The sequence below is a fragment of the Genypterus blacodes genome, unplaced genomic scaffold (genome assembly GCF_046128005.1).
Source record: "Genypterus blacodes isolate CSIRO-AG114 ecotype Tasmania unplaced genomic scaffold, CSIRO-AGI_Gbla_v1 ptg000021l_1, whole genome shotgun sequence".
NCBI lineage: Eukaryota > Metazoa > Chordata > Actinopteri > Ophidiiformes > Ophidiidae > Genypterus > Genypterus blacodes.
In genome coordinates, this window is record NW_027466834.1 from 5,005,431 (window position 1) to 5,030,691 (window position 25,261).

At 42.3% G+C, this 25,261-nt stretch overlaps 4 protein-coding genes across 11 annotated transcripts; 3 read left to right on the forward strand and 1 right to left on the reverse strand.

Moving 5' to 3' along the window:
- Nucleotides 1-553: 553 nt before the first annotated feature.
- On the forward strand, nucleotides 554-5,947 carry LOC142992240 (receptor-interacting serine/threonine-protein kinase 3-like). Of its 3 annotated transcripts, none has more exons than XM_076142604.1 (12): nucleotides 554-651; nucleotides 877-1,056; nucleotides 1,151-1,478; nucleotides 1,591-1,742; nucleotides 1,822-1,871; nucleotides 3,672-3,830; nucleotides 4,004-4,086; nucleotides 4,175-4,247; nucleotides 4,610-4,656; nucleotides 4,831-4,876; nucleotides 5,003-5,247; nucleotides 5,336-5,947. In XM_076142604.1, exons 2-11 carry the CDS (start codon nucleotides 911-913, stop codon nucleotides 5,242-5,244), a joined length of 1,326 nt encoding a protein of 441 aa, XP_075998719.1. In that variant the 5' UTR covers nucleotides 554-651; nucleotides 877-910; the 3' UTR covers nucleotides 5,245-5,247; nucleotides 5,336-5,947. The 3 variants fall into 3 exon arrangements, with proteins under 3 accessions (XP_075998719.1, XP_075998720.1, XP_075998721.1); XM_076142605.1 differs by having other exon boundaries at nucleotides 5,006-5,247; XM_076142606.1 differs by lacking the exon at nucleotides 5,336-5,947 and having other exon boundaries at nucleotides 4,831-4,880; nucleotides 5,006-5,227.
- Nucleotides 5,948-7,025: 1,078 nt separating this feature from the next.
- Nucleotides 7,026-13,268, forward strand: impdh1a (IMP (inosine 5'-monophosphate) dehydrogenase 1a). Of its 6 annotated transcripts, XM_076142324.1 has the most exons (16): nucleotides 7,026-7,261; nucleotides 7,722-7,820; nucleotides 8,351-8,399; nucleotides 9,195-9,296; nucleotides 9,485-9,559; nucleotides 9,675-9,881; nucleotides 10,005-10,092; nucleotides 10,188-10,387; nucleotides 10,592-10,682; nucleotides 11,159-11,254; nucleotides 11,784-11,927; nucleotides 12,091-12,232; nucleotides 12,380-12,523; nucleotides 12,627-12,710; nucleotides 13,021-13,037; nucleotides 13,165-13,268. In XM_076142324.1, the coding sequence occupies exons 1-16, from the start codon at nucleotides 7,026-7,028 to the stop codon at nucleotides 13,266-13,268; spliced, it is 1,878 nt and encodes a 625-aa protein (XP_075998439.1). The 6 variants fall into 6 exon arrangements, with proteins under 6 accessions (XP_075998439.1, XP_075998444.1, XP_075998440.1 ...); XM_076142329.1 differs by lacking the exon at nucleotides 13,021-13,037 and having other exon boundaries at nucleotides 7,203-7,261; nucleotides 13,165-13,186; XM_076142325.1 differs by lacking the exons at nucleotides 7,026-7,261; nucleotides 13,021-13,037 and having other exon boundaries at nucleotides 7,723-7,820; nucleotides 11,159-11,340; nucleotides 11,756-11,927; nucleotides 13,165-13,186.
- Nucleotides 13,269-14,355: 1,087 nt separating this feature from the next.
- prrt4a (proline rich transmembrane protein 4a) lies at nucleotides 14,356-20,369 on the reverse strand. Its single transcript, XM_076142352.1, has 3 exons — nucleotides 20,233-20,369; nucleotides 19,175-20,000; nucleotides 14,356-17,704 (listed from the first exon to the last, which is right to left on the reverse strand). The coding sequence occupies exons 2-3, from the start codon at nucleotides 19,899-19,901 to the stop codon at nucleotides 15,579-15,581; spliced, it is 2,853 nt and encodes a 950-aa protein (XP_075998467.1). The 5' UTR covers nucleotides 19,902-20,000; nucleotides 20,233-20,369; the 3' UTR covers nucleotides 14,356-15,578.
- A 1,848-nt stretch (nucleotides 20,370-22,217) lies between these two features.
- On the forward strand, nucleotides 22,218-25,084 carry LOC142992242 (transmembrane protein 53). Its single transcript, XM_076142610.1, has 4 exons — nucleotides 22,218-22,435; nucleotides 23,049-23,331; nucleotides 23,605-23,851; nucleotides 23,973-25,084. Exons 2-4 carry the CDS (start codon nucleotides 23,083-23,085, stop codon nucleotides 24,332-24,334), a joined length of 858 nt encoding a protein of 285 aa, XP_075998725.1. The 5' UTR covers nucleotides 22,218-22,435; nucleotides 23,049-23,082; the 3' UTR covers nucleotides 24,335-25,084.
- The last annotated feature ends 177 nt before the right edge of the window (nucleotides 25,085-25,261 follow it).

Below are 25,261 nucleotides of genomic sequence, written 5' to 3' on the forward strand. Positions count from 1 at the left end.
CAGGCACCTGCGCTCCAGACTGAGAAGCATGAGGCATTAAAAATTCAAATGGAAACAGCCTCAGTGGCTTTTGGCTAACATGTGACTGGCAGACAAATAGAAAGGAGACATGCAGACTACCGAGATTATAATAATGCTGTCATGTGTTGTAGCAGTAGTGATGTGTGGTGCAGGACTTCATGAGATGAAGTATACTGACACACATTTCAGCTTTTCCACCTGCTATTGGCTACAGTTACATTACTGTTAACTACCAATGTACTGCATCACAAAACAGCACTGCAGCTAACAGACTAATCTGGATATTTTTGGAGTCATGGAAGCATATTTTCTAAGAATTTGCATCCAATAATACATTATTGATTTTTAATAAGAATGACAGCAAAGGTTTACAACTACAGATTGCTATATGATTCGGACATTCATGTGTTAAATCTATGCATATGTCTGCCCCCTGTGTGTGTGTTGTGTGTTGTCATAAGCGCACGATATATTTGCCATATTTAAGGAAGTAGACAGCAACTACCAGCGGAGTCTCCGCCTCTTAAGCGCAGACATTCTCAAACACAGGAAGAGAATCCTACTGTCCCAAGCTGTGCCGTTTCGTTTCCATTTTTCGATTACTTTCTTCTCGATCGTGGACACAGTTTGGTGAGTAGCAGTTGGAAGACTTTAGATGGCGAATTTGCTTTTTTGTTTAAAACTTTTTGTAACGGAGTAAAGAGAAGAGAAACTAAATCTTGCACGTAAACTGGTCGTGATCGTCAGTGCGCTAGTGGACACATCACCAGCCACCGCCGTGTATGAACGCGCGTCACAAGCAATAGGGCTCTCGTTGTGCAGTGTTGTAAGTATTTTCATCCTTTTTTTTGCCAGATTGAACCGTTGCGCTGCCTAATTACAACAAGAAATGGCGCTGGAGAGCCACGAAGTTGTGCCCATTGAAGAGAACAGCATGGAGAAGCTGCGGTGCGGCTATGGAGGCTTTGGGTCTGTTTTTAAGGCCAAACACAAAGTTCTACAGACTGACGTGGCTATTAAATTTCTTCATTCTGGGTATGGCTCAATTCATACATACTGTTCTGTAACTTTTTACTCCCTCTTAAAAATCATATTCATTCATTTCTTTTTAAATGTTGCTTCATTACAGCTCTGCTAACCGCGAAGCATCTCCGCTGTTAAGAGAAGCAATCCGCATGAAGAGATTTACCTGTCCTTTTGTGGTGCTGATTTATGGAATGTATGAGGGCTGTCCTCCAGGCACTTCCTCAGTACAACTGGGAATAGTCATGGAGTTTATGCAGAGAGGCTCCATAGAGTCACTGCAGCATGACCTTAAGGGCCCTCCGCCCTGGCCCCTGGCCTTCCGTTTTGCCCGTGATATCGCTACAGGTATGAATTATCTCCATGAAGGGGGGTTTCTGCACCAGGACCTGAAGCCCAGCAATGTGCTGCTGGATCAAGACTTCAATGCGAAGGTAGAAGGCTATCAAAACAACCATTTAAAGTTAATACATAATTGATCAAATTAATTGTAATTGATCTCTCTCTCTTTTGTACCTATGGCGTGTTTTTGATTTTACTCTGCAGATAGCAGACTTTGGTCTGTGTCGGGCTTCCTGCAGTGTTATTGTGAACAGCGGCATGGAAACACAAGAGCTGACAGGAGGCACAAGCACTTTCATGCCGCCCGAGGCTTTTGAAAAATCCTACAAACCTGTCCGTGCCTTTGACATATACAGGTTAGCACTTAAATGAACTAAATACAAACGCTGCCAGAAACGTAAAGTATTGAAATACATCACATCTTGTGTTTTTCAGCTATGGTATCCTTCTCTGGTACATATTAGTGGCTGAAGAGCTCTATCCAGGTAATAACATTAATCATGGTTTACTTCTTCTATGGTGCTTGCTGTCCTGCTGTTTTCCACCAGATCTCTGAAGACACTCAATTACATTCTGCCTTAGATTACATGTTGTTTTGCTTGCACCGTATTTGTGATAAGAATTGTTACCTCATTAATTGCTACCCAACTAAACTAAACTAATGATGTAGTTAGAGTGACTTCAATGCATATACTTTTGACAATTTTACAAGACAAAAACAGTGTAAAGTTGCATTTGTATAGTGAAATAGTAATATGTCAAATCAGACATTAAGGCATTGGGCAGACACTTTTACACAAAGCGACGTACATTTGAATGCAACACAAGCAGTCCTTGATCACTGCTGACACCTGCAGCAAAAAACCTGCCTCAGCTGTACCACAGCTGCAAGATTAAGTGAGGTTACACTACAACACTGGACTTCTGCAGACTCTATAACCCCTTGATGCAGCAATGTTAAAGCTCACCTGTATTTTTTGGCTTGTTATTTATGCTTATAACTCTTTAACACGTCACAGAAACATAGCAAAGCTCACAATTATTCTAGAATTCACCATGAGATTCTATGTGATCAAAGGAATCCTTATAAATGAAAATACAGGTACAAATCTACCCTTAATTTTATTATTCATATTATTTATTAATATTTTATTGGGGTTTTACTAAATTGTGGTCATTTGCTGTGAGTTGGTGGTGTAAACTATTCAGCAAGGCTAAAATACGTTCTCTCAGTCATATATTTACCAAAACAAAGCTCAAATATATATTGAGTTAATTTTCACAGGAAGACCACCAGTGCTTTTCACAGGCCTCAGAGCCAGTGTTGCCAACTTCTCACTCATTTGCATAATTAGAAATGGCATGTAATTGTAATGGACGGAGTCTTCCCATTGGTCAGGAGCACTCCTGGCGTCGTGTTTCCTTGACGGAAGCAAGGTATCCATCTGAAGCTTAGAAGCTCTACTATTGGATAAAACCGCTGTCTATCAAATAGGAGTAGGTGGGACGGAGTAGTATTTACTCGAAGTGATTGGTTGTTCTCCTTTGGCGTCAGAGGTTTCCGAGTTGAATGACGTTGCTTCCTACTTTATATTACGTGAAAGCGCTCCCATCTTTGTGGTGGTCGTTTTAGGACCTTATATGCTTCTGAATGCCGGTAAGATTGATAATTTATTCGATATTATGGCGGAGTTCTGGCTAAGAAAATGATACTACGGTTTGTGAAAATTGAAATGCCCAGCTGGGCAGAAAGCTGATTTCTGGTGTGAAACCAAACACTACTTAGCCTGATTGCTGTTGTGAAATATAATGTTGAAAGGCTTTTATGGCTGTTTTATGGAAGTTTGTTGTGTGTTGTCATAGCAAGGGAAGAAAAGTGGTGGATATTAAAACTTTTTGTGCATTATTGTGGCACTAATCGATTATTTGAAATAGATATTGAGGTGGTACATCTCTGTCCCACTAGAGGGCGATGGGGAGCATTATATTTTCATTTACACATGGTGGAATATCATGGTGAAGATCTGGAACTACAGTCTACAGTTACTCTATAAAAAGTAATTATTGAGATATTTGATGTATATTGTTGTCTTTTTGTTTTTAATGGTATTAATTTGTCAAAAAAAATGACAACAGAGGTGTTTGAGCACAGTGGTGACCTCGATTTTCCCTCTCTCCCTGCTTGATCACTGAATCATGTGTGGGTAGAGCAGGGGAGGTTTGCCTATTCACCACCAATGGATGATTATATGTGTGTATCAATGTCATCACTCTCTGACAAGCAGATGTCGAAGACAACTTTGTTAGATGCGTGGTGACCGTTGACAAGAGCAGACCCGATGTTAAGAAAATTGACCAGAATGCAGCGGAGGGGTTAAAAGATCTTGTTGACCTGATGCAAAAATGCTGGCACGAGGAGCCCAAACACAGGCCTGGATTTAAAGGTAGCCGTCTGTTTAATTGCAGTCTTACACACATTGAAACATTTGCTACACTGTGGGGTTCAGCACCTAGAATGGGCTCGTGTGCTTTTAGCATCCATATTGTTTTTAAAAGTAAATTGATTTCCATGTCTTTGCATTGACTCTCCAGCCACAAACTTTGATCAATGTTTCAGACTTCCTTAAGGACACTCAGAGCCTGTTCAGCAAGCACGAGACAAAAATGCATGATGCCATCGGGGAAGTTAGGAAAAAAACGGTACAATCATTGGCATTTCAGTTTTCTGAACCACTTTCAATACGTTCCTTTCTCAAACATTCAGCCAAAAACGCTCTTTCTCCCTCAGGATCCCACAATGATTTCCAAGCCAAACACAAATCCGCCACCTGATCCACCAAGTGTTCACCTTCCGCCATCAGGTACATGTTCTACTATCTTCAAGTCTGTGTGTGTGTGTGTGTGTGTGTGTAATCTGATCGCGTCTTTCCAGATATCTTTAATACGAGAGCACTGCTAAGTGTTATGAGCACATTCTCTTCTCTGCAACCATGGTAGTTGTTTTACACATAGATATTCTTTTGAGCTTTCTGTTCCCGAGTTTACGCCCTCAACATTGTCTTCGCGCTTGGTTTATTTTCAGACCCTCATAAGTGACAGCAGCGCTCTGTGTATTAGAGATACCTATCTGACACCATATATCTGTATGTCATTGAATATTACCTTACTTTCCACAATATGACATAATGAAAGGATATACATTTCTTCTTTTCTCCTTCACCAGAGGATACAGTGGATCTTACCCGAATTCAAACAGGTTCCTCCAAAAAGGTTAAGCCTAATGCACTAATATCTATTTATCAACTAATACATTTTTTGATGTGAATAGTTGTAATAGCTTAATTGTATTGGTGCGGGAAGGGAAACAATTGCTGTAACTACTCACAGGAAACATTCAGCATTTATTTTTTTGTCCAATTTAAAAAAGAATATTTGTATCAACAGGAATGTGTCCCCCCAATCTCTGGAAAAATGAGTAACGCAAAAAAAGGTGAGTATATTTTGTTGTGTTAACTACAGTGACACAGATACGAAACTGAATTCATTGTAGTTGTGTGATTCTTTTTGCTGTCTAAACAAAAAAGAAACACATATTTTGTTTTTCATTCGAAAACAGCAGAGTTTGTGGAGGACAAAATGGACGTATTAGTTTGCCAGATGTCCCGGGTAATGATCATAGTAGATGCACTTAAACGCAGGATGAGCGGTGAAGACTACGACAAGATTCGAGCTGCGGAGCCAGATCAGGAGAAAGTGAGAACACTTTATCGGATGTGTCTTCGCACAGAAATGGACAAAGCAGCCTTCTACGACGTCCTCATGAAACATCAGAAAGAGCTAATGGAAAGTCTTAGCTAGGAGGTAGGATTTTCTCTTATTCAAGCAGTAAAACATGAAACGTGATTCGTTATAGATTATTCATGTTTTTATTTGGGCTTCTCATCCTCAGGTGACTGCTTCAGGATGTTCAGAACAACACAGCTGCCAGCCGACGGCTATTTCATGCACTGATCATGATCGGTGCTGTCGACGAGTATTGATTTCTTACATTGTGATTACTATTTTTTCTATCTTTTGTCCCAAATTTGCGTAATGGATGTGTTTGCTCAAGTGGATGCAGGAGAGGAGAGGAGAGAAGAGAAGAGAGCGAGAGAGAGAGAGAGAGAGAGAGAGAGAGAGCGCAACCTTGTTTTGCTGTGGTGAAACAGAGAGGGGGGGGTAAGAGGCTTTTCTGGTTCAATCCCTCGGTAACTGTCACAGGCAGTCAGTCAGTCAGTCACCTGCAGATGATGTTGTCGAGGCAACAAAGTTACTCTTGTTTTGATTTAACGTGCAGTTTTGCTGTTTTTTTTGTATGCTGCAATTATCAAATTACCACCACATACTCTATATAGTAATATAATACAATACAAAGTACTATTAAATATATTCAACAATGTTCAAAATTGTGTGTGTATGTGGGGTTTGTCTTACAATATGAGGACACACAACAATGTGGGACATGTGTGGGAGAAATATTTGTTCACACTATTTTCAATAAATAAAGTAATCTAGAAGTCTACACATTGTTGCCTTTCATTTTAGAAATTGAGATTTCTCCTTACAACCGACACACGTGTACACACAAGCAAACAATTACACACTGGTCTCTGTCTTAAAAAGAGTGTAGGCTAACAGCAAACGGTATTCTGGGATTTGATCTTTTTCTCGGGCACAGCACTGTCTCCTTGAGCACTGCAAAAACACATACGTTCACACCATGGTAATCCTCAGAGGGGGAAAGTGTGTTTAAGTGTCATCCTGACCCCTCCTTCTCTCTCTCTCTCTCTCTCTCTCTCTCTCTCTCTCTCCCTCTCTCCAACCTACCACCTCACTCCACCCAACAAGCCCGTCTCACCCCACCCCGTCCTGTATTAATGCTTCCAATCCTCTTTGTGGGAGAGTGACGTCTGCTACTGTCAGAAACAGAGTTAAGCTCGGCAAGCGGCAGGAGAGCTCCCAGCCTGAGGGATGAAGCAAGCAGCGCTGCTTTTTGGGCCTCAGAGGGGACACACACATCTCTGCAATCAACACCTGACTCTCTTCGCTCAGACGGATGCACGAGCAGGGGCTGGGGTATTTTAATTCAGGGATATTTTGAATTAGGTCGTTCAAAGATAGGCGACTTCATTCACAGCTAAAAACTGTGTCCCCCTGCCTAAGGGCCTAAAACTCCAAGGATGATGAAAGAACAACTGGGAAGCAAACTTTCCTCCAGGCAAACAATGAGGAATGTTTTAACGCTGATGATTGCACCTTTTTAAAACCTCGGAAATACTTTTTTTTAACCCGGTGAAACCATTAAGCTGTGACAGGAAAGATGAGCTTGTAAAAACTTAGTCTTGGCTAATTATTGCCTTGGAGACAAAACAGATGACAAGACAGCTTCTCCCCATGACAGGTGTGTCTGAAGGGTGTTTGTGTGAACATGTGCTCAAAGCATTTGATGTGAGCGATTACAGCCTGTGTGTCTGTCAAGAAACTCTGTCCGCTGCAAGGGTGTGATTGTGTATGTGTTTATGACAGCAGTCAAAAGTGCTTGAGGTGTGTGAGCGAGGTGGCGAGGCCCTGTAGCGATTTGAACTCTGGATTTCATAGAGATGGAGGGTCATGGTCATGACCGGTTTGGGGATGGGGACAGGGACAATTATCAGATTGACTACCGGAGGATTGTTGGGGACATGGAACCAGCACGGCCACCTCTCCGAGATGGGGAACAACCCCACCCGTACGGAGCATATGCCCACCCAACTCCTCATGGAAATGGACGGGGGCACGAGACGGCGGCACAACGATACAGCGCCACACGTATCCAAGCCGGATATGAACCAGAGAGGTCAGTCTCTGTCAAACTGCTCCGGCTGTGAGGTCATGGCCTAAACATCACCCCAGATCATCCATTAGGTAGTATGTGTCTGTCGTGATAAAACTTGTAAGTCCCTCCAATAGTCACTGAGGTATTGTCATGTCCTGGTGAGCTTCTAGCTAGCTGTGAGCCCGTCAATCAGCTTCCTGGGCAGCCAAATCCTCTTACCTGCTAAGCTCCATGTATGGAAGGAGTTTCCATTGAAGAAAAGGGATAACTGTTAGCGTTTCCTGCCTCGGCATCAACATTTTTAATCGGATCTTGTTGTTTGTATAGGAAAAATGGGCTCAGAGAAAGTGGAGCAAGACAACACAGCACCTCTATGACACACACTTTACAGTAAATGGTTGATCAGATATGGTTACCAAGTTCTCAAACTGGGCCACGAGCAGTTAGCTGTGCTGCATTAACCAATGCGTTCATATTTCAGCATGGCCGACTACTTGATCAGTGGAGGCACAGGTTATGTTCCTGAAGATGGACTAACTGCACAACAGCTCTTTGCTATCGGCGATGGACTCACATACAAGTAAGAAATGCTAATAATGTACAAATGTATTTTTTATATTGTAACACACAGGTGTACATATAGAAGTACACGTAGAGACACACAGAGTTATGCAACATCTCCCATGAGATAAGTGATTTCAGCAATGACACATCTGCTGGGATTTTATGTGGAGGATTATTATTCATAAAAGTAGTTAATGCCGACTTTGTGATTACACAGACATCTTCCATTAAATTGGTGTGTGTGTGTGTGTGTGTGTGAGTGTGTGTGTGTGTGTTTGTCAGTGTATTAATGGGCGTCAGTGTACTTTGTTTAATGGAGAATATATGCAAGCTTTATCAGCTTGCAGGGGATGAAAGAGAGAAGGCTTTGCAGATTATTCCAGATCACTGTTGGTTTGTAAAAAAAAAATTGGGATATGTACAGTCCACATAAACCACTACAGCAACACAAGATTTGTTTTCAATCATCTGTTTTATTCACTTTGTGCTTTTCTATTCCCCAAGCATGATGTTGTCATGTCTGTGTGTTTTTCTCTACCTTCTCAGTGACTTTGTGATCCTCCCTGGTTTCATAGATTTTACTTGTGATGAGGTGGTGAGTATCACACACACACACACACACACACACACACACACACACACACACACACACACACACACAGACAGACAGACAGACAGACAGACAGACAGACAGACAGACAGACAGACAGACACACACACACACACTCTATTACTCTTGTGGCTGTGGAAAAGGGTGTGTGTGTAGCTGGTGTTTATCAGTGTCTGGGCTCAGTTCTCTTGGTTTGGGTGCAAGGCCTCCCCAATAAATCTTTACTTTATATAAAATATTGACACTCATATTGTCCTTGTATGTTCATATTTCCCAGCCCTGACAACCAATACAAAGCAAAGACAGTATAGGCTTACATGCTCTCCTTATACGCAAAGCTTTACCATGTTGCTATGTTGTCAAGTGAAGGGTGCTGGAGCACAGAGTTGTTTATTTGACTTGCTTTGTTTTCCTCTTGGTAAGCTCTGCTGGGACTTTAATTTCTCAGTCACATGGGCAATATTGGTGGAGAGCAGGTGTTCCAAACAGACACACACGCATGTCGTCTCATGCAGAGCACAGGATACCATCAAATGAGCTTGGATTTTAAACAAACAATCTGCAAAAGACGGTTCTAAATGCATAACCATTGAGTTTGCAGCGTGTGTGTATTAGCTGCCTGATATACTTTGTGCACCTTTTACTTTACACATCCACACTGCAGTGATAAGAAGGGGAACCATACTACCTTTTCCCCCTCATCATCTTCTTTTTGGATTTATTTTATCTGGTGCTACAAAATGATGAAATGTTGTGTCTGTCCCTACACTCTTTTGCCAGGATCTAACCTCTGCACTGACGAGGAAGATCACCCTGAAGACACCTCTTATTTCATCTCCCATGAATACAGTCACAGAGTCCTCGATGGCCATCGCCATGGCAGTGAGTACAAGCACGTCGCAGCCTGGAGCTAACCTCCTCCCTGGCTCTTTACTTTGTCTGTTATCTTGCTAGTGTTGACATTTCTTATCATTGTCAGTATTTAGTTTGGGGTGGCTTGGTGACCTTTTCAGTGTTAGCTCTGTGAATGCTCAGCTCTTCAGCCTCTGACTGGTTGCTTTTGGTTTCAGTTGATGGGTGGAATTGGAATAATTCACCATAACTGTAATGCTGAATTCCAGGCTAATGAAGTGCGTAAAGTCAAGGTAAGAGGGATAAAGTCATCAAAACATCAACTTACAATTGAAATGAAAAAAAAAATCTGTGCTCATATCACACCCCAGACCCCTGACCACACAACCTTTGTGATTTCATTTGCAGAAATTTGAGCAGGGCTTCATTACAGATCCGGTGGTAATGAGTCCACATCACACAGTGGGCGACGTGTTTGAGGCCAAGGTGCGACACGGCTTCTCTGGGATTCCCATTACAGAGACTGGCAAGATGGGCAGCAAGCTGGTGGGCATCGTCACCTCCCGAGATATAGACTTTCTCTCTGAAAAGGACCATGACAGACCCCTGGAGGAGGTGTGTGTATGATTCATGTGTTTATGTTTGCGCAGCATTGACAAATATTAGCTGTGCAGTGAATGTATGATGTAAGACTATTTTGTCCAGTGTTTGAAGCTATTCCACCTCCGTTTGTTCCAGGCAATGACAAAAAGGGAAGATTTAGTTGTCGCACCCGCTGATGTCACACTTAAAGAGGCTAACGATATCCTGCAACGCGGCAAAAAAGGTAAGACTGTAGAGTATATTTAATCAAATACATAATCTGGCTTCATTCTCCTTCTCTGAGCGTCCTATTTCACACTCCCTTATGTTGCTCTTTAGGTAAGCTCCCCATAGTGAATGACAGTGATGAGCTGGTTGCCATCATTGCCAGGACTGACCTGAAGAAGAATAGAGATTACCCGCTTGCTTCCAAGGACTCCCGCAAACAGCTGCTGTGTGGAGCTGCCATTGGCACCAGGGAGGATGACAAATACAGACTGGACATCCTCGTACAAGCGGGGGTGGATTTGGTAGTGCTGGTAGGTTTTGGCAATGATGAGATTAAGCTTTTATATGGAGGAGCCATAATGACACTCATCCTACCATCTAATTGTGTGTGTGTGTGTGTGTGTGTGTGTGTGTGTGTGTGTGTGTGTGTGTGTGTGTGTGTGTGTGACTGTCATGAACCTTTAATAATGTTGCTGGTTCATCTCTCACTAATTATATCTCACATTTGATTCTAGGATTCCTCTCAAGGAAACTCTGTGTATCAAATAAATATGATAAACTACATCAAACAGAAATACCCCGAACTTCAAATAGTCGGGGGAAATGGTAAGCTCACCTTGTTCCCTCCACCGAAGAGCTTATGGTGTCATGTTTGTCTGTTTGTGTGATTGTTTGGATATGATTCAGGGAATAATCCGTAAACTGTATGACTGATGGTTCTGCTGTAGTAAACACCTTTACCTTTGGGCCCATAACAGTGTGTTGTAGAATCCAAAGGATCTCATGAATGAATTTGTGTACTGTTGGACATGTTGGGTAGACTACAAAAAAGAAAAAGAAAACACAGAAAAATCAACTCATCTAAAGATATTTGTCCATAATTTTGGAGGCAGACATGGTAGAATTAAAGAATGTTGATTTATCAGTGTTAAATGTCATATTTTGAGGAACGTTTGACCTTGGTGGAGGTATACTCTGTGTGCCTGTAGTTTCTCTGTGTTTAACCTCTGAATTTGTGTTGTTGAAACTCCTCACCTTAACATTCACACAGCACTTTCCCTGCGCCTCTGTCTCTCTCTAAGTGGTGACGGCCGCCCAGGCTAAGAACCTGATCGACGCTGGCGTGGATGCACTGAGGGTGGGCATGGGCTGTGGATCTATGTGTATCACCCAGGAAGGTGAGGTGAAGAGAAACACGCTAAAGGCTCCGTTACTTACCAATAAATCCAAAATATCACATTCTGAGGGGTTGACAGAAATATGTGTCAGACCAGACAGTTTTATCCAAAGCAATGTACATGAGATTTGAATACATCGAAAACAAAAATCTAGTCCAAGAATACAGTCTGGCTAGAGGTTCAGGGCCTTGTTGTGTTGGCGGCACCAAGCACCGTTTGTTGGCAGAGCGGAATCAGCGTGAAAGAGCATAATCAGATAAGTGGGTGCCAAACTGGACGCTGCTTTGTAGGCTGGCATCAAGGACTTGAATCAGGACACCCACATTCCTGGCAGAATTTGTAGGATCGATTTGAGAGGAGTCAAGCTGGATGCTGATTGGTGGTTGTATGTAGGTATTGGCTGGGAGGTCAGTTTTTGATACATGGAGCTGAAAGTGCAAGTCCTTCACCCAGGCTGAAGTATTAATGAGACATGTTGATATCCATGATGAGCTTGTACAGACTTCTGGCATATTGTCTTGTTCCCCAGTGATGGCATGTGGACGGCCCCAGGGAACATCCGTGTACAAAGTTGCTGAGTATGCTCGACGTTTTGGAGTGCCAGTTATCGCCGATGGAGACATCCAGACTGTCGGACATGTGGTGAAAGCTCTGGCCCTCGGAGCATCTACAGGTCGGAAAAATCCCAGCCAGATCTGTTTTACACATCAGCATTCATTTTTGCTCATTTGCTGCTTTTGTCTTTTTGTAGCCCTCTGCACTTTGCTTTTGTCATCACTTCATCTATAACACATAACTTAAACCCTTTTTTTACCTTTGACATTTTGTGTCCAAAGTTATGATGGGGTCTTTGCTCGCAGCAACCACCGATGCTCCGGGAGAGTATTTCTTTTCCGATGGCGTACGTTTGAAAAAATACAGAGGAATGGGCTCCTTGGATGCCATGGAGCAAAACAGTAGTGAGAAACGCTACTTCAGGTATAGAAGAAGAGAGGCTTGTGTGTGTGTGTGTATGTGTGCTGTGTAGACACATATACTTGAAAATGTGACAGTCACAGGATCTGATTGTGGCATACTTCTTTCTTGTGCGTGAATGTGCATAAATGTGTGTGTGTGTGTGTCCAGTGAGGGTGATAAAGTGAAAGTGTCTCAGGGCGTCTCAGGCTCAGTACAAGATAAAGGATCCATCCAAAAGTTTGTTCCTTACCTCATTGCCGGTATGCAACACAGCTGCCAGGACATAGGAGCGAAGAGTCTGTCCATTTTGAGGTGAGTGTGTGTGTGTGTGTGTGTGTGTGTGTGTGTGTGTGATTTCAACTATTGCATGTGCATAAGGCCTATGGCTAGACGGAGCTGTGTGTCTCTGCTGCAGATCGATGATGTACTCCGGAGAGCTGAAGTTTGAAAAGAGAACTATGTCTGCTCAAATGGAGGGCGGAGTCCACGGTCTCCATTCGTAAGTCTGACCCTTGATCCGGTTTATGGTGACGTCTGCTTATTTTCCCTGTGATGTAATATCCTCTATAAACAACCTTTGTGGTATTTTTAGTAACTCTCATCATTTGTGCAACTTTCATCTCTGAACATGAGGCATTATTTGTAATGTCTCCCAGTGTGTGTGTTGTGTGTTTAGGCTGCATCTCAATTCAGTCCCTTTATCACAAACCTTTTTTTTTTTAACAATCGAAGGAAAAATCTATTTATCTGTTGTAAGCTGCGTCAAATTTTCTTCTTTCTTCCTTTCCTTACTCATGCTCTCCTGTTAGCTATTCATATGTGCCATGTAAGTACAGCCATCCTGTTATCTCACCTTCATCCTCTTCTTTTTTGGCTCTCTGTCTTTGATTGTTTTTGTTACGACAACAGACAATCTGCATCTGTTGTGTCTTGTGTTCCTTCTCCAACTGCAGTCACGAGAAACGACTTTACTGAGACAGGAGGAAGAGGAAACGCTCGATCGGGGCCTAATGTCCCGACGCCAGCAGCCACAAGCAGATGCACCGGACGAATGTGATCAAGCTACAAATACAAAGCTGTTGTGACTGTGGAACAAATCCGTGCTCTGCAGTCTGGCGCTACTCTTCAATCTGTCTCCCACTTAGTGCTCGTTTCATACCCGATACCTTCGAGGACTGATGAAGCAACACACTTGAATCTGGAGTAAGTAGAGTTCAAAAGATAGCTGCACAGATACAAAATACAACATTGATGGCTGCTTCATGAACTCTGAAGCTGCCTTTCCTCCTCCGTCATCAAGGTGTAGCGGGGTTAATGCAATGAACAAGTTTGCTGATCCCTCTCTGCTTAACATGGGCTGACAAACAAACACTAACAACTGTAGGACGACCTTACTCCCTGCTGATCTAATTAGAGACCTGTGACTTTATGTAGCACTCTGTGAGGGGAGAAATGAATTCTTATATAAATACAGTATATCTATGAGATATATATAAATGAATATATATATACATATCCAGACAATCAGATTTCTTTATGAAACTTCAGAGCAGCAAAATCCCTCCACTGGATCAGGTAATAGTCAGTTACACGCTAAAATATATATTTATGTTGTAATATTCACCCTGTAAGTCTTGATGCTTTGGTCACTTCTGTATTCCAATCTGAGTCTCAGTTGTAATGAGCTCTGCGGATGTGTTGCACTAATACAGGAAGAACTAAAGCAGAGGGTCAGCCTTAATCCACATACGTTAACGGAGCGGGAGCACCTTATAGAAACAATTAAGTATAATCTCATTCCAGGCTGATTTGAGTAGAGATCACAACGTTAATGTTGTATTTTGTGACAGGATGAATGTATGATGAGGTGAATGAAAATTAGTTGGTTTTTAACTGCATATCTATTTGGAATCATTCCTTGTATTTCTAGCTTAGCATAATTTCTTACACCCTCTATTCAAATACCAATGAATCCACCCCTGACTTGATTTATCTTGAGATCTTCCATATTTCCATTTTGAAGACTCATCATTATTATCATGGCTATAAAATGTGCATCTCACATAATACAGGAAGTGATTTGTTGTATCATCAGGCTCAGTATTTGAAAAATTACATAGCGAGTCAGTGGAATAGGTTAGATTCAGTTTATTTGTTTGGAGAGTCATAGTTTGAAGGACTTTTGAGTTGATATATTGGGTTTGAATATGATTTGCATTACTTGCTGGGAAGCTTTCAATATCTGCGGTACTGAAGCAATATATAAATATTTATTTGTGATACATGATGGATCATAACAGGTGTTTGCTGATTACAGTAAATGGACTTTGTATTGTTGGACGACACTATTTCACTGTTACACAGTTACATTTTGGGGGTTTACACTTGAAAATAATGTCTCTATATACACTAAGGCTTAGAATTATACTTGCTGTAAATGTTGTTGCATGAATAAAGATAATTTTTGACATTATGTAATATGTTTTGTCATATTACCATGTACTGCAGATTTAAGAACAACACTTGGTTACGATCCTGGTTTCTTCGCTTCATTACAAGTTAGACCAATAGATGGCAGTATAGTCAAAATTGTGGACATTCACTTCATCATTCAGCTTCCCTCCTTTCTCAAAAATGTATGGTAACCAGAACACTGCTCAGGTTTGGCTTGCATCAATCAAAGTTGTAGTCATATTTCAAATTTGAGCATTAACCTTTCAACCTTTCAAAGCTTCAACTGAGGTTGGTGCTTTATGTAATACGAGCAGGAGATGTAAAGACATGGCTGACAAACATCTAGGATCCTTCTTTCTCTAAGCTATCAAGAGGGATGCTTCTTTATATACAGCCTTCCTTGAACGGGTCCTTCTTTCTGCAGTATTTGCTTAAATATCAAAATTGGAATGTGTTATATATACAAATATTAAAACCAAAATGATTGCCACCTCAAATATCAGCTTGAGTTAAATCTGACAACAACATTTGTACACTTTATCAACAGCAGTGTATGGATCTTGATATTCATTCCTATCTAGAATGAGCATGTAATTAAATGTTAATGATAACCTAAGAACATACACAACTTTCAACCACAAGGCTGCCATAATATTATAAAATTGAAAACACTCATTGAACTCTCCTGCAAAAGGGAGAGCATAGTGAATAATGTGATGATTTTGAGATCATCCTTTCACCTCTAAATTTGAATATTAATAATTTCCACTATACAGCATTAGAAGACAATAAGTTAGTTTTACATTGTGTGAAATCAATTTACATTCGTTCCATAAATAATTTTCATCTCAATAACTACAATGATTTACGTAAAGTTCTTAACATTCTACCACAATTGATCCTTTACAACATCCTACAGTTCAATGGTGTCACTGCAAACACTCAGAGCATCAATTTGTCTGCACACACTGACAAACTCTGCCTGCACGGCCAGGTCCCATTCCAGCTGTTTGCTTTCACTCAGTTGCTTAGTCGCTGCCAGTCTGCCAGATTCCTGTTTATCCTGGGAGGCTGCGCTCAGGGTTCGGTATCGCCTGTGATAAGGCAGGTGGGGGATTGCCCGTGGGAGGCTGCTCGGAGCAAAGTTTTGCCCTTTGTGTGCCCAGGGATGTGAGCGCATCTTTCCTGTCTCTCTGATATTGCAGCAGAGGCCCTGGGATGAGCTACTCAGAGATGCACGGCACAGCAAACCAGAGTTACTCCCAACCGAGTCCCATTGTTCCGGTGAGGTTGGCTGCTTCTTGTGGCATGACAAAGAACCACATGGCTGGGAAGGTCTTGAACCGTTTTCTTGATCTACGTCGCCACAGGAAGAGGTTCGGTACAGGACATCTTCCACTGAGCTTGGACACTGCTTTGATGTAATTTGGCTAGGGGAGGTCAAAGAGTGGCTGGAGGACGCGTGGGGCAGTCTTGGCAAACCAAAGAGACTGTGAGAGAACAGAGATTCACTGAACAAGGCTTGGTCGATGCTGCGAGACAAATCTATGGGAGACGGGGGCCGTAGGTCGCCAGTAGAGTCTGTCTCCAGACCCAGGCTGTCCTGTGGAGATAGCTGACATTCCAATTGACTTTTTTGCTTATGTGGTGGGCTTGGGGGTATGGGGAGAGGGAGAATGTGGGCCCTTGTTTGCTTGGAATTGAAAACAAAGTCTATTCCTTTTCTAGGGGGTTCTGTCATTGAAGAAAGGGGAAGATCCTGTGTGTGTCCCTTACTGATGATCTCACAAACCACAATTTTTTCCTGCTTGCCCTGCGACCAGGAATAGTGAGAGGAGAGGACGGGAGAGTGGAGACTTCCCTGGGAGGGCAGGTTGACTCCCTGTGAAGGGGAGGAGCTGGTGAGGCGAGACCAAGATCCTGGGCGGGGATGAGTTATGGTCCTGATTGTGTTGCCCTGGCAGAATATAGGGTATGCGCCAATGAGAGACAAACATAGACACACCCCGACCTCACAGAGCCTGCAGCCCACCTGGTAGCTCCACCAGGGCCAAGGCTGGAACCCAAAGCCATCAACCCCACCCAGGCCAAGGGCATGCAGTATCCCATAGAGCTGTAGCCCTCCACACCCCAACAGAAACAATGAAGCAGCTATTCCAGCACCTGCTGCCCTTCCCCAGTCCTCCACTTTGACGAATGGGCAACGTGCTGGTGGTGTCACTCCAGGGGATCCTCCATTCTCCTCACTGTCGTTCAGCCTGTAGATATGCTTAGTGTCGACTCGTATAAAACAGTAGAAAATTAGGTAGGCGCATGAGAGAAATATTGAAAGGCACACAAATGAGGCCTGAGGGAATACAATGATGAAGACAGGGAGATTGCGTGTGAGTTGAAGAAGGCCAACACATCCCAGAGAGACTCCAAAATGCACCAGACATACACAAAGTAACAGGCTTGGTCTGGGCAAGACTGAGAATGAGGTGGAAATAGCAAGCGGGAGTGAAAGACGCATGCGTGAGCGTAGGGAAAGAAGGTGGAAGGCAAGAGAGAAAGCTGTGATTAAGCAGGGGAGAGGGAGCTCAGAGAGGAGCAGAGAGCACACAGGAGGGAGACGATCTTGGTGATTATAGGCATCGTACAGCAAGAAGAAAGCTTGGGTCCCTGTAAAAGCCATGAGGAACAGGTGGAGCAGGGTGAAATATGGGGCTCCCGGAGGACAACGCAAAGGCAGGCCTAACAGGCCGACCACAGAGATCAGGCCAAAAACAATAAAGACAGACCCCAGCCCATAGATGTGGGCTTCCCAAGCTAATCCCCATGTGGCAAGGGCAGAATTCCAATCAGGATACAGAGGGACGAAAAGTGGCGGGCTTAGAGCCAGAGATGGCAGCAGAGGCTCATTGGGTGTGAGGTCATCTGGGTATATGGGGGTCCAGGATTGGTTGTTTTTGCAGGGTGAAGCAGAGGTGTCCATGTTACCATCGAGGGACGGTCTGCTACCGACCTTTGACACCTGCAAACTGTCCTCTCTCAACCCATCTGTAAAATAAAGACCATAAAATACATCACACATCTTTAAAAGAGGAACATGTATGTATATAAAATCCTCATATTTTATGTTATACACTGCAAACTGTTGTTCCAAAAACAGTCTTAGGCAATGTTGATAGTGATGACATTCATTGTGTTTTGGAAACAGCAAAGGCTTGACCAAAGAGTACATTGTGCCCCGATAGGATACTTTGTAAATGAGAGCAAAAGAAAGATCTGCTATGTGTCAAGTTGATCCATAATAAAACAGAGCAGGCTGGTAACTGGGATTCTCTATCTAGGTCACACAGAGAGAGAGGGAGCAGGAGTGTGTGTGTGTGTGTGTGTGTGTGTGTGTGTGTGTGTGTGTGTGTGTGTGTGTGTGTGTGTGAGAGAGAGAGAGAGAGCGAGCATGAGACTAGTTTTGATCAGCCCGTATTGACCTGAATGGTGCCCTCATTTTACCTGACTATTAATAACCATGGTCAAGTGCAGAGACAGTTACAGTAATGTGTAGCTCTCCAATCTGTGTGAGCGTGTAGTCAATAAATAATGCACACATCATATTCTGTCGGTGAAACAGCATTCGGAGCAACAACGTGGCTGCTCTATGGAAGCAAAGTTCCATCAGGGGACTTAAATGGACTATGTTGGATCTATAAATGGAATGCGGCCTATTTCAGCTATTCCAGAAGTACTTGTGTCAATGCATAAACAGCAAACACACACTTTCATTTTCACTGTGCTTGCTATTAACACCAATAATATTTGTTTTTAAAAGAACCTCTGCAGATGAGCACATCCAATTTATAAAGCAAAAATTTGGTTTTCACGAAATGTTGTGAAGTTACTCAACAAATTGTGCTTTCTGATAGTGAAGACATTTCTAACACAGCTCTGTCAAAGACGCCCTTCCTCCACCCTTGGACACACAAATCATTTACTTTGACAAGTGAGTGTCATCATGTATGTGTGTGTAGAGTATATACGTGCAGGTGTTCACCATATTAGGTCATGGTACAGAGGTCATTGGAAACAGTGAACTTTGCCTAACGCACACACACACACACACACAGACAGACACACACACACACACACACACACACACACACACACACACACACACACAGACACTGCAGTGGGGAGTAAGTGTTCCTTTTCTGAATTAAAGGAGAGATTGAGTGGAGCCCAGGGGAAGAATCCATGATGAAACGATTCACAGAGCAAGAGATGGAGAAAGAGGAAGGTGAGGGTGAGGATGTAAACCATCCTGTGAATGTAAAACAAGTGTGTCTGCCGGGAGAATGCAGATCAAAAACTCTGCAGAGATTTGGACATAAAGTCTGGCATTTTCCTGTCCAATTTAAAAAGCTGGATTAACTAAACCGAAACAACAATAACATTCCTTATCACAATCAACTTTGTATTCAACATTTGCAACAATCCAATACAAGTGTCAAGAAAATGAATGGGACCAACCTTTATCTCTCTGTATGCTGACATCTTCCTGGAGCAAAATACAATCTGTAACATCATTTAGTCCATCGCCAGTGTCTTTCAATAGGATTGTCCCTTCCTTTATCTGCCCGGTTGTGGACCTGGAACCTATAGTCTCTCCCTGGCTGTCAATGGTGAACAGTAGCGTAGGATGCTGGGGATTGGGCTCAGATCCAGCCGACAGCCCTACGGTGGTCTCCAGGTCTGGACTCTCTGGTGGAAGTGAACCAGAGAAAGGAAAATGTAACTGGCTGTCTGTAGTCTCATTCTGCCTGGCTTCAGTCTGTGGATGAAGTATAGAGACGCTGCTATCAGCTGCTTTATACACGAGTGCTTGTTCCTGGCTGGTTTGTGATGGAAATCCAGGTGATGATTCTGTGATTCTGGAACTCCCCTTGGAACCTGGAACATCTGTAGCGCTCTGCGTGGGTCCGGTTATTACAAGCACCTTTTTATTCAAAAACAAAAGAGATGTCTCCGAGCTCTCCTGCGTATCAGCATATTCACCAATAACCCCTTGTCTGTCTATTTCCTCGGATGATGAGTCAATACTCTTGAGTACAAACAGAGGAATTCTTGGTGTTAAAGAGGGCTGGTAAGATCTTTGTGAAGGCTGTGCAGTGTCTCCTTGTGGTGTTTCCTCTGTGCCATGAAGTGACAGAGGCAAGGAGAGGGGGAGAAGTAGATAAAGATTCCACAAACAGAGCATGATGGGTTTCTGCGAACTCCAATTGCAAAGTCACATGCTGCGTCCATTCACATGTCTGACAGATCTCTCAAATCCCAGGGGATCTCATGCTTAACACGCCTGGAAAAAATAACACGTCACATTAATACCCCTATTAGTGGCACCAGTGAGGATGTAAGTGTATAGGAAAAGCATTCCAGTCAGGTTGAAGCCTAGAAAAACATATCTGATCTTGATTTGCTTTTACACACACAGACACTGAGCACAGTTTAGAAAAACAAGGCAAACAAAGTCTTATTTCTATTCTCTCTGTTCTGTTTCTTCTGGTCTGTCTCATTTTCTGGGCTCTTACCTCATCTGTGTCCCGCTCTGCTGCAGCCTCTTTAAACATATATGCTGCTCTGTGTTGCAGCATGCCTGCAGTCTCTCTGCGTAGCACTCTGTGTCCTCTCATACTCACTGTGCTAGTCGCCTTTTCTCTCCATCAGACAGCCGACACATGGGACAGACCCCACCTCCTCCAGAAAACCCCCCCGCTGTCCCACACTCTGCTGAAACACAGTTCTGCTCGTGAGTGTTTGTCTGTGTGCAGGATCCTCCTCTAACTGCAAACCTCACTGGGCTTCTTCTCTGTTTCACAACAGCACATCCTCCTATTCTGATTACATTGTCCCATTCCGAGAAGAGAGAAGAGAAGAGAAGAGAAGAGAAGAGAAGAGAAGAGAAGAGAAGAGAAGAGAAGAGAAGAGAAGAGAAGAGAAGAGAAGAGAAGAGAAGAGAAGAGAAGAGAAGAGAAGAGAAGAGAAGAGAAGAGCAGAGAAGAGAAGCAGGCATTACCCTGCACTTACTAAGCCACTGTTACAGATCAATAAATGGCACTGAGTGAAATTTACAGCTGATGCGGAAGCTTCCCTCTTAAATCAAATCAGTCATTCACTTTGAAACACTCCCTTAAAAGTGCTGTGTGTATAATTGATGGACGCGATCAGCTCATGTAGTGCAATGTTTGTGGATCTGTAGATCTGTAGATGCTTTGTTTTACAGAAGAATTCTTGATCTGAAGTCCTTGAATACCACTCACTGGGTCTTTTAGGCACGTCAGTTATTTTAGGTTCTCTGTGTTTCTCTATTCTCTTTACTATCAGACTCTCCGCTCACGTGTGTTGTTTTACCCCGTGGGGGAAATCCAGTAGCCTCGGCCTAATTTAATTCCCTTGGCTGTCTCTAAAATAGACACTGATCCACATACCTTGAGATGCATTTAGAGTTTGAGGCACGGTCACACTGTATGTGCCTTCTATGATATAATGATACAATCTAATCTCCACATGGAGCATTCGGTCAAAGAATGCACTCTTCTGAAACTTCTCTTAAATCATTTAACAAACACAGATCAAACTTTGTAAGCATATCTGAAGAAATCAAATTTGCAAGTTAAGAGTGTGTGTCTTTATGCCAATGAAGTGAATGGTGAGTTGCAAATACTTTCTTCCATTTCCTTTGCCAGGTTGCATTCTCATTAATACACATCAACACAGAATAAGGAGGCAGTCAAAGTTACAGTACACTCAGTTAATGACGAGGAGAGGAACTTCCAGAGGGGCGGGAATAACGCGCCATCAGATATGGGCACAGGAAATCTCCAAGCCAGCCGTAAATAAAAGGCCTGAACAAACAATGGTAGGCCAAACATATGAGCTCAGTGGGTGACATGGACAAATTACTGCCGCCTCACACATGCTATGAAAGTCATTGGGCAACTCATTTTCTGTTTGGACAGGTCATCCTCCAACAAGTCAGAGTCAGCATGGACCGGGGTCAAGCTGGGAAGATGGACAATCAGGATAAAACACATAAACAAAGCAGCACAAGAGCAAAAAATAAATAGTATAAAGAGGAAAATACAGAATTATGTAAAAGAATTAAGTAAAGTAAAACATCTGCATCTACTTTATAGCTCCTTTTAGCTTCACCAGCACCCTGGACCTGTTATGTTAGTATTCATGCTGCTTGATGTATGTTATGTAATGTGTTTGACTAGGTGATTCACTATCATTGATCTACTTCAAACGTCAAGTCAATTTGAACATCGATTACACAAGGTAGCAGAATTTGGAATTTGGAATTTGAAAACAGCTCTGTGAAGGTTAGATATATAGCCTATCGTTTGTTGAGGGTTTGTTGTGTCCCAGGAATGGGACACAACAATATATGACATATGTACTTCCATAAAAAAATAAATAATAATAATGGTAATAATTAATAATAAAATAGTTTCACAGGGACGCTGGGTTGTAGATAATAATTTACATGTAATGTAATTCCAAACCAGTAGGGGCCAGCAAACTGCTAGTTTCACATCTAGACTCGGAAATTAAAAGAAGAGGAAGAACATTTGGTCGCAGTCAAATCAACTTTCCTTTGACAGTTGGACACTGTGACCCGAATGACTGAGAACCTTCACAGACAACAGCTGATCCCGCCCTGGAGCCTGTAAGGATCCGTGTCATATAGAGTGGAGCATCATCCGCGGCTGACTCCGACAGTGTCCACAGGTTCGTCATTAACCAGAAACACACATTACGATTGTGAGACACAAGTGTAAATTAGCTTTTCTGCCGCGACCTTCTAGCGCCGTCTACAATTATTAACTAGAAGTCTTCAGTAATAGGTTTGTAATTCTGAAGTTGTTGGTAACTTTAGGGAGCTAGAAGTTGGATTGGTGTGTTTCCGATTGTTGATCAACGTCATTTATTCGCCATGATAAAGTAAGTAGGCATTAAGCTACACCCTGATTTTCCTGAACAATCTGTCTGCCGGGCAGACTGACGGTACTTTGCTCTCTACTGACCCCTGGTATCAAAGACGAGTACAGCTTTACTACGCCTATTTACAATACTGTCACCAAAAATAAGTAACGATTCTTTATTCCGCTTTAAGTGCTGTGTTATATAACATCCAGCTCGAAGCCCCTGATGTTTAAGGTAAATGTAGTGGTATTTCACCTAACAGTAGCAAACAGTAGTGTTTAACTATCCTTTCCAGTAAAACTCGCCAAAATAAAAAGGCTTCACACTGATGCCAGAAATTAACTTTCACTATTATCAGCATAACAGTTTTAGTCTCCTCATTTCACCCTTAAATCCCATTGTTTGCTATTTTCTGCAGATCCTCTTTCCCTTTCTGTCGCCCAGCGGGTCCCATGAAATCAGTGTCGATGCTGGCCAGGGCAGCCTTGAGCCGAGGCATAACTGCCCAGAAGCTCGGTGAGAATGTCACCCTCTATGTGAACAACTCTGTGTCTCCTGCCTCGGAACGGAAACACTCCTCTGTTGACTCTAAACCTCTTCTGTTGATGCTGCCGTGGTTGGGCTCAAGACCCCAAGCACTGGCTAAATATTGTGACATTTACTTCCGCTCTGGCTTTGACGTGCTTGTCGTGGAGAGTCAGGTAAGGAGAGCAAGTTATTTTACGTGTCTTCATCCTTCAGTAAAGCCTTAACAACATGATGTCTTTATTATTGCTTGGATCAAATCAAAATCACAATGTTTTACCAAATAAGCACAATACCTTATTTGGCAATGTCGCACATTTTCATTCGTTGAACCGAATTCTTTATCCATCCAATGCAGTTGGAATAACATTCATTTCAAAATGGGATTCATTATTTATGACATGTTATTATTCTAACACAAGTTGATGACTTTTTCTGTCTCCCACCAGGCAAAAGAATTCCTGTGGCCAAAGTGGAGTTTGGATCGCGGTAGAAGCTTATTGGAATTGCTGGAGAGTGAACACTTTGTGTCACGTCCGCTGTTGGTTCACGCCTTCTCCATTGGCGGCTACACGTTTGCCCAGCTGCTGGTCCACGTCTCCCAGGACACACAGAAGTATCAGGGGCTCACACAGAGGATCAGAGGCCAAGTCTATGACAGCTTGGTGATCGGTTCTATTGATAGGATGGCAGTAGGTTTGTTAAATGTTTTCACATCTTCATTTGGATTATTCAGTTGGTTTACATTTTAAGATATGTCAACTTTATTCTGTTTAAATAAGTAAGTGTGGATCTCTGTCTCTTTATCTCTGCCCAGGTCTAGGTAAGACCCTGATTCCTCAGTGGGAGAGTGTTGTGAAACATGCAAGTCTTCTATACTTTGGCATCTTCAAACACCAAACAGTGCATTACTTTAACACAGCCATCGATGTATTCTGGAAGACTCCTGTCACTGCACCCGCGCTCTTCTTCTATTGTGAGAATGATGCTTTGAGCGACGCAGCGGTTCTGGAAGACATCGTTGACTTATGGCAGAATAGTGGGATTGACACCACAGCAAAGAAGTGGAAGGAATCCACACATGCAGGTCACCTGAAGAGGCACCCGCAAGAGTATCTGGACACACTAAACACGTTTCTACATAAAATCCATATGAGCCCTCTGAAGGCCAAGATGTGAACCACATGCCGTTTGACTTTGCCTGTTCTGTTCATGGACACAGAAGCGTACACATGCACACCTACAGTGCCTCACAATAGCAGTGTTATGTAACTTACATTGAGGAGAAAATACCTTAATTTAATGTGTCACACTAATTATAGATTTAAAGAAGTAATATCTAAATGTTATTTTGCGCCACTTTTACTTCTCTTGGTCATTGTTTAACACAAAGATAGACTTTGTTACAGTTTATGAAATATTTAGCATTTGTTCTTGTCAAAGTTCTCTTGTAAAATTATCTATTTTAAACTTATACATCTGTCAATCTTCCTTTTTTCCAATTGGTCATAGTCTACTGTCTCATCATTGTCTACACACATAAATTATTATTATTAAAACATTGTGAGTGTTGAAGTAACTCTTCTCCTAGTTACTTCGTTTCCTAGTCCTTTATCATTGATGTGTTTGGGAAACAAAGCAGCAGTTTGTGTCACATTTAATTTAATTTAATTAATTAATTGACTAAACTTGATGTATGAGTAATGAGTATGAGTAACTCAGGGAAAAGAATCCTTGCATCTTCAACCATCATGAATACATTGAACATTTGGGTGGTGTTTATATGTATGCATGTGCTCTATTTAGTCAGTTGTTGAATGTTGCAAAAAATCATATTCCATGGCTGAGGAAAGTGGATGTTGTGTCAAACATAGTGCATACATACATTGTTATGTGTATGGCTAGTGTATGCTGTCTGCAGAAGGGACATTTTCACTGTTTAGCGAACCTCTACTAAGTGTTTTTTTGCATTGGTTAACATGAACATCCATGTACTGTAATGACAACTCAAAAATAAAACTACTAAAACGTATGATTCTACAAGAGTTTGTGTTGTCACAGCTGGAAAGGAAAACTACAATGTCTCTATTGTAATATTCAGTTTTC

Coding starts and splice junctions, on each gene's coding strand:
- impdh1a (XM_076142324.1), top strand. CDS start 7,026: ATGGAGGGTCATGGTCATGACCGGTTTGGGGATGGGGACAGGGACAAT. Junction 9,297..9,484: donor CGATGGCCATCGCCATGGCA/GTGAGTACAAGC, acceptor TTTTGGTTTCAG/TTGATGGGTGGAATTGGAAT. Junction 12,524..12,626: donor AAGAGTCTGTCCATTTTGAG/GTGAGTGTGTGT, acceptor TCTCTGCTGCAG/ATCGATGATGTACTCCGGAG.
- prrt4a (XM_076142352.1), bottom strand. CDS start 19,901: ATGCTCTGTTTGTGGAATCTTTATCTACTTCTCCCCCTCTCCTTGCCT. Junction 17,705..19,174: donor CAGCATACAGAGAGATAAAG/GTTGGTCCCATT, acceptor TTTATTTTACAG/ATGGGTTGAGAGAGGACAGT.
- LOC142992242 (XM_076142610.1), top strand. CDS start 23,083: ATGAAATCAGTGTCGATGCTGGCCAGGGCAGCCTTGAGCCGAGGCATA. Junction 23,332..23,604: donor TGCTTGTCGTGGAGAGTCAG/GTAAGGAGAGCA, acceptor GTCTCCCACCAG/GCAAAAGAATTCCTGTGGCC. Junction 23,852..23,972: donor TATTGATAGGATGGCAGTAG/GTTTGTTAAATG, acceptor ATCTCTGCCCAG/GTCTAGGTAAGACCCTGATT.
- LOC142992240 (XM_076142604.1), top strand. CDS start 911: ATGGCGCTGGAGAGCCACGAAGTTGTGCCCATTGAAGAGAACAGCATG. Junction 1,479..1,590: donor ATCAAGACTTCAATGCGAAG/GTAGAAGGCTAT, acceptor TTTACTCTGCAG/ATAGCAGACTTTGGTCTGTG. Junction 4,657..4,830: donor AAACAGGTTCCTCCAAAAAG/GTTAAGCCTAAT, acceptor TTGTATCAACAG/GAATGTGTCCCCCCAATCTC.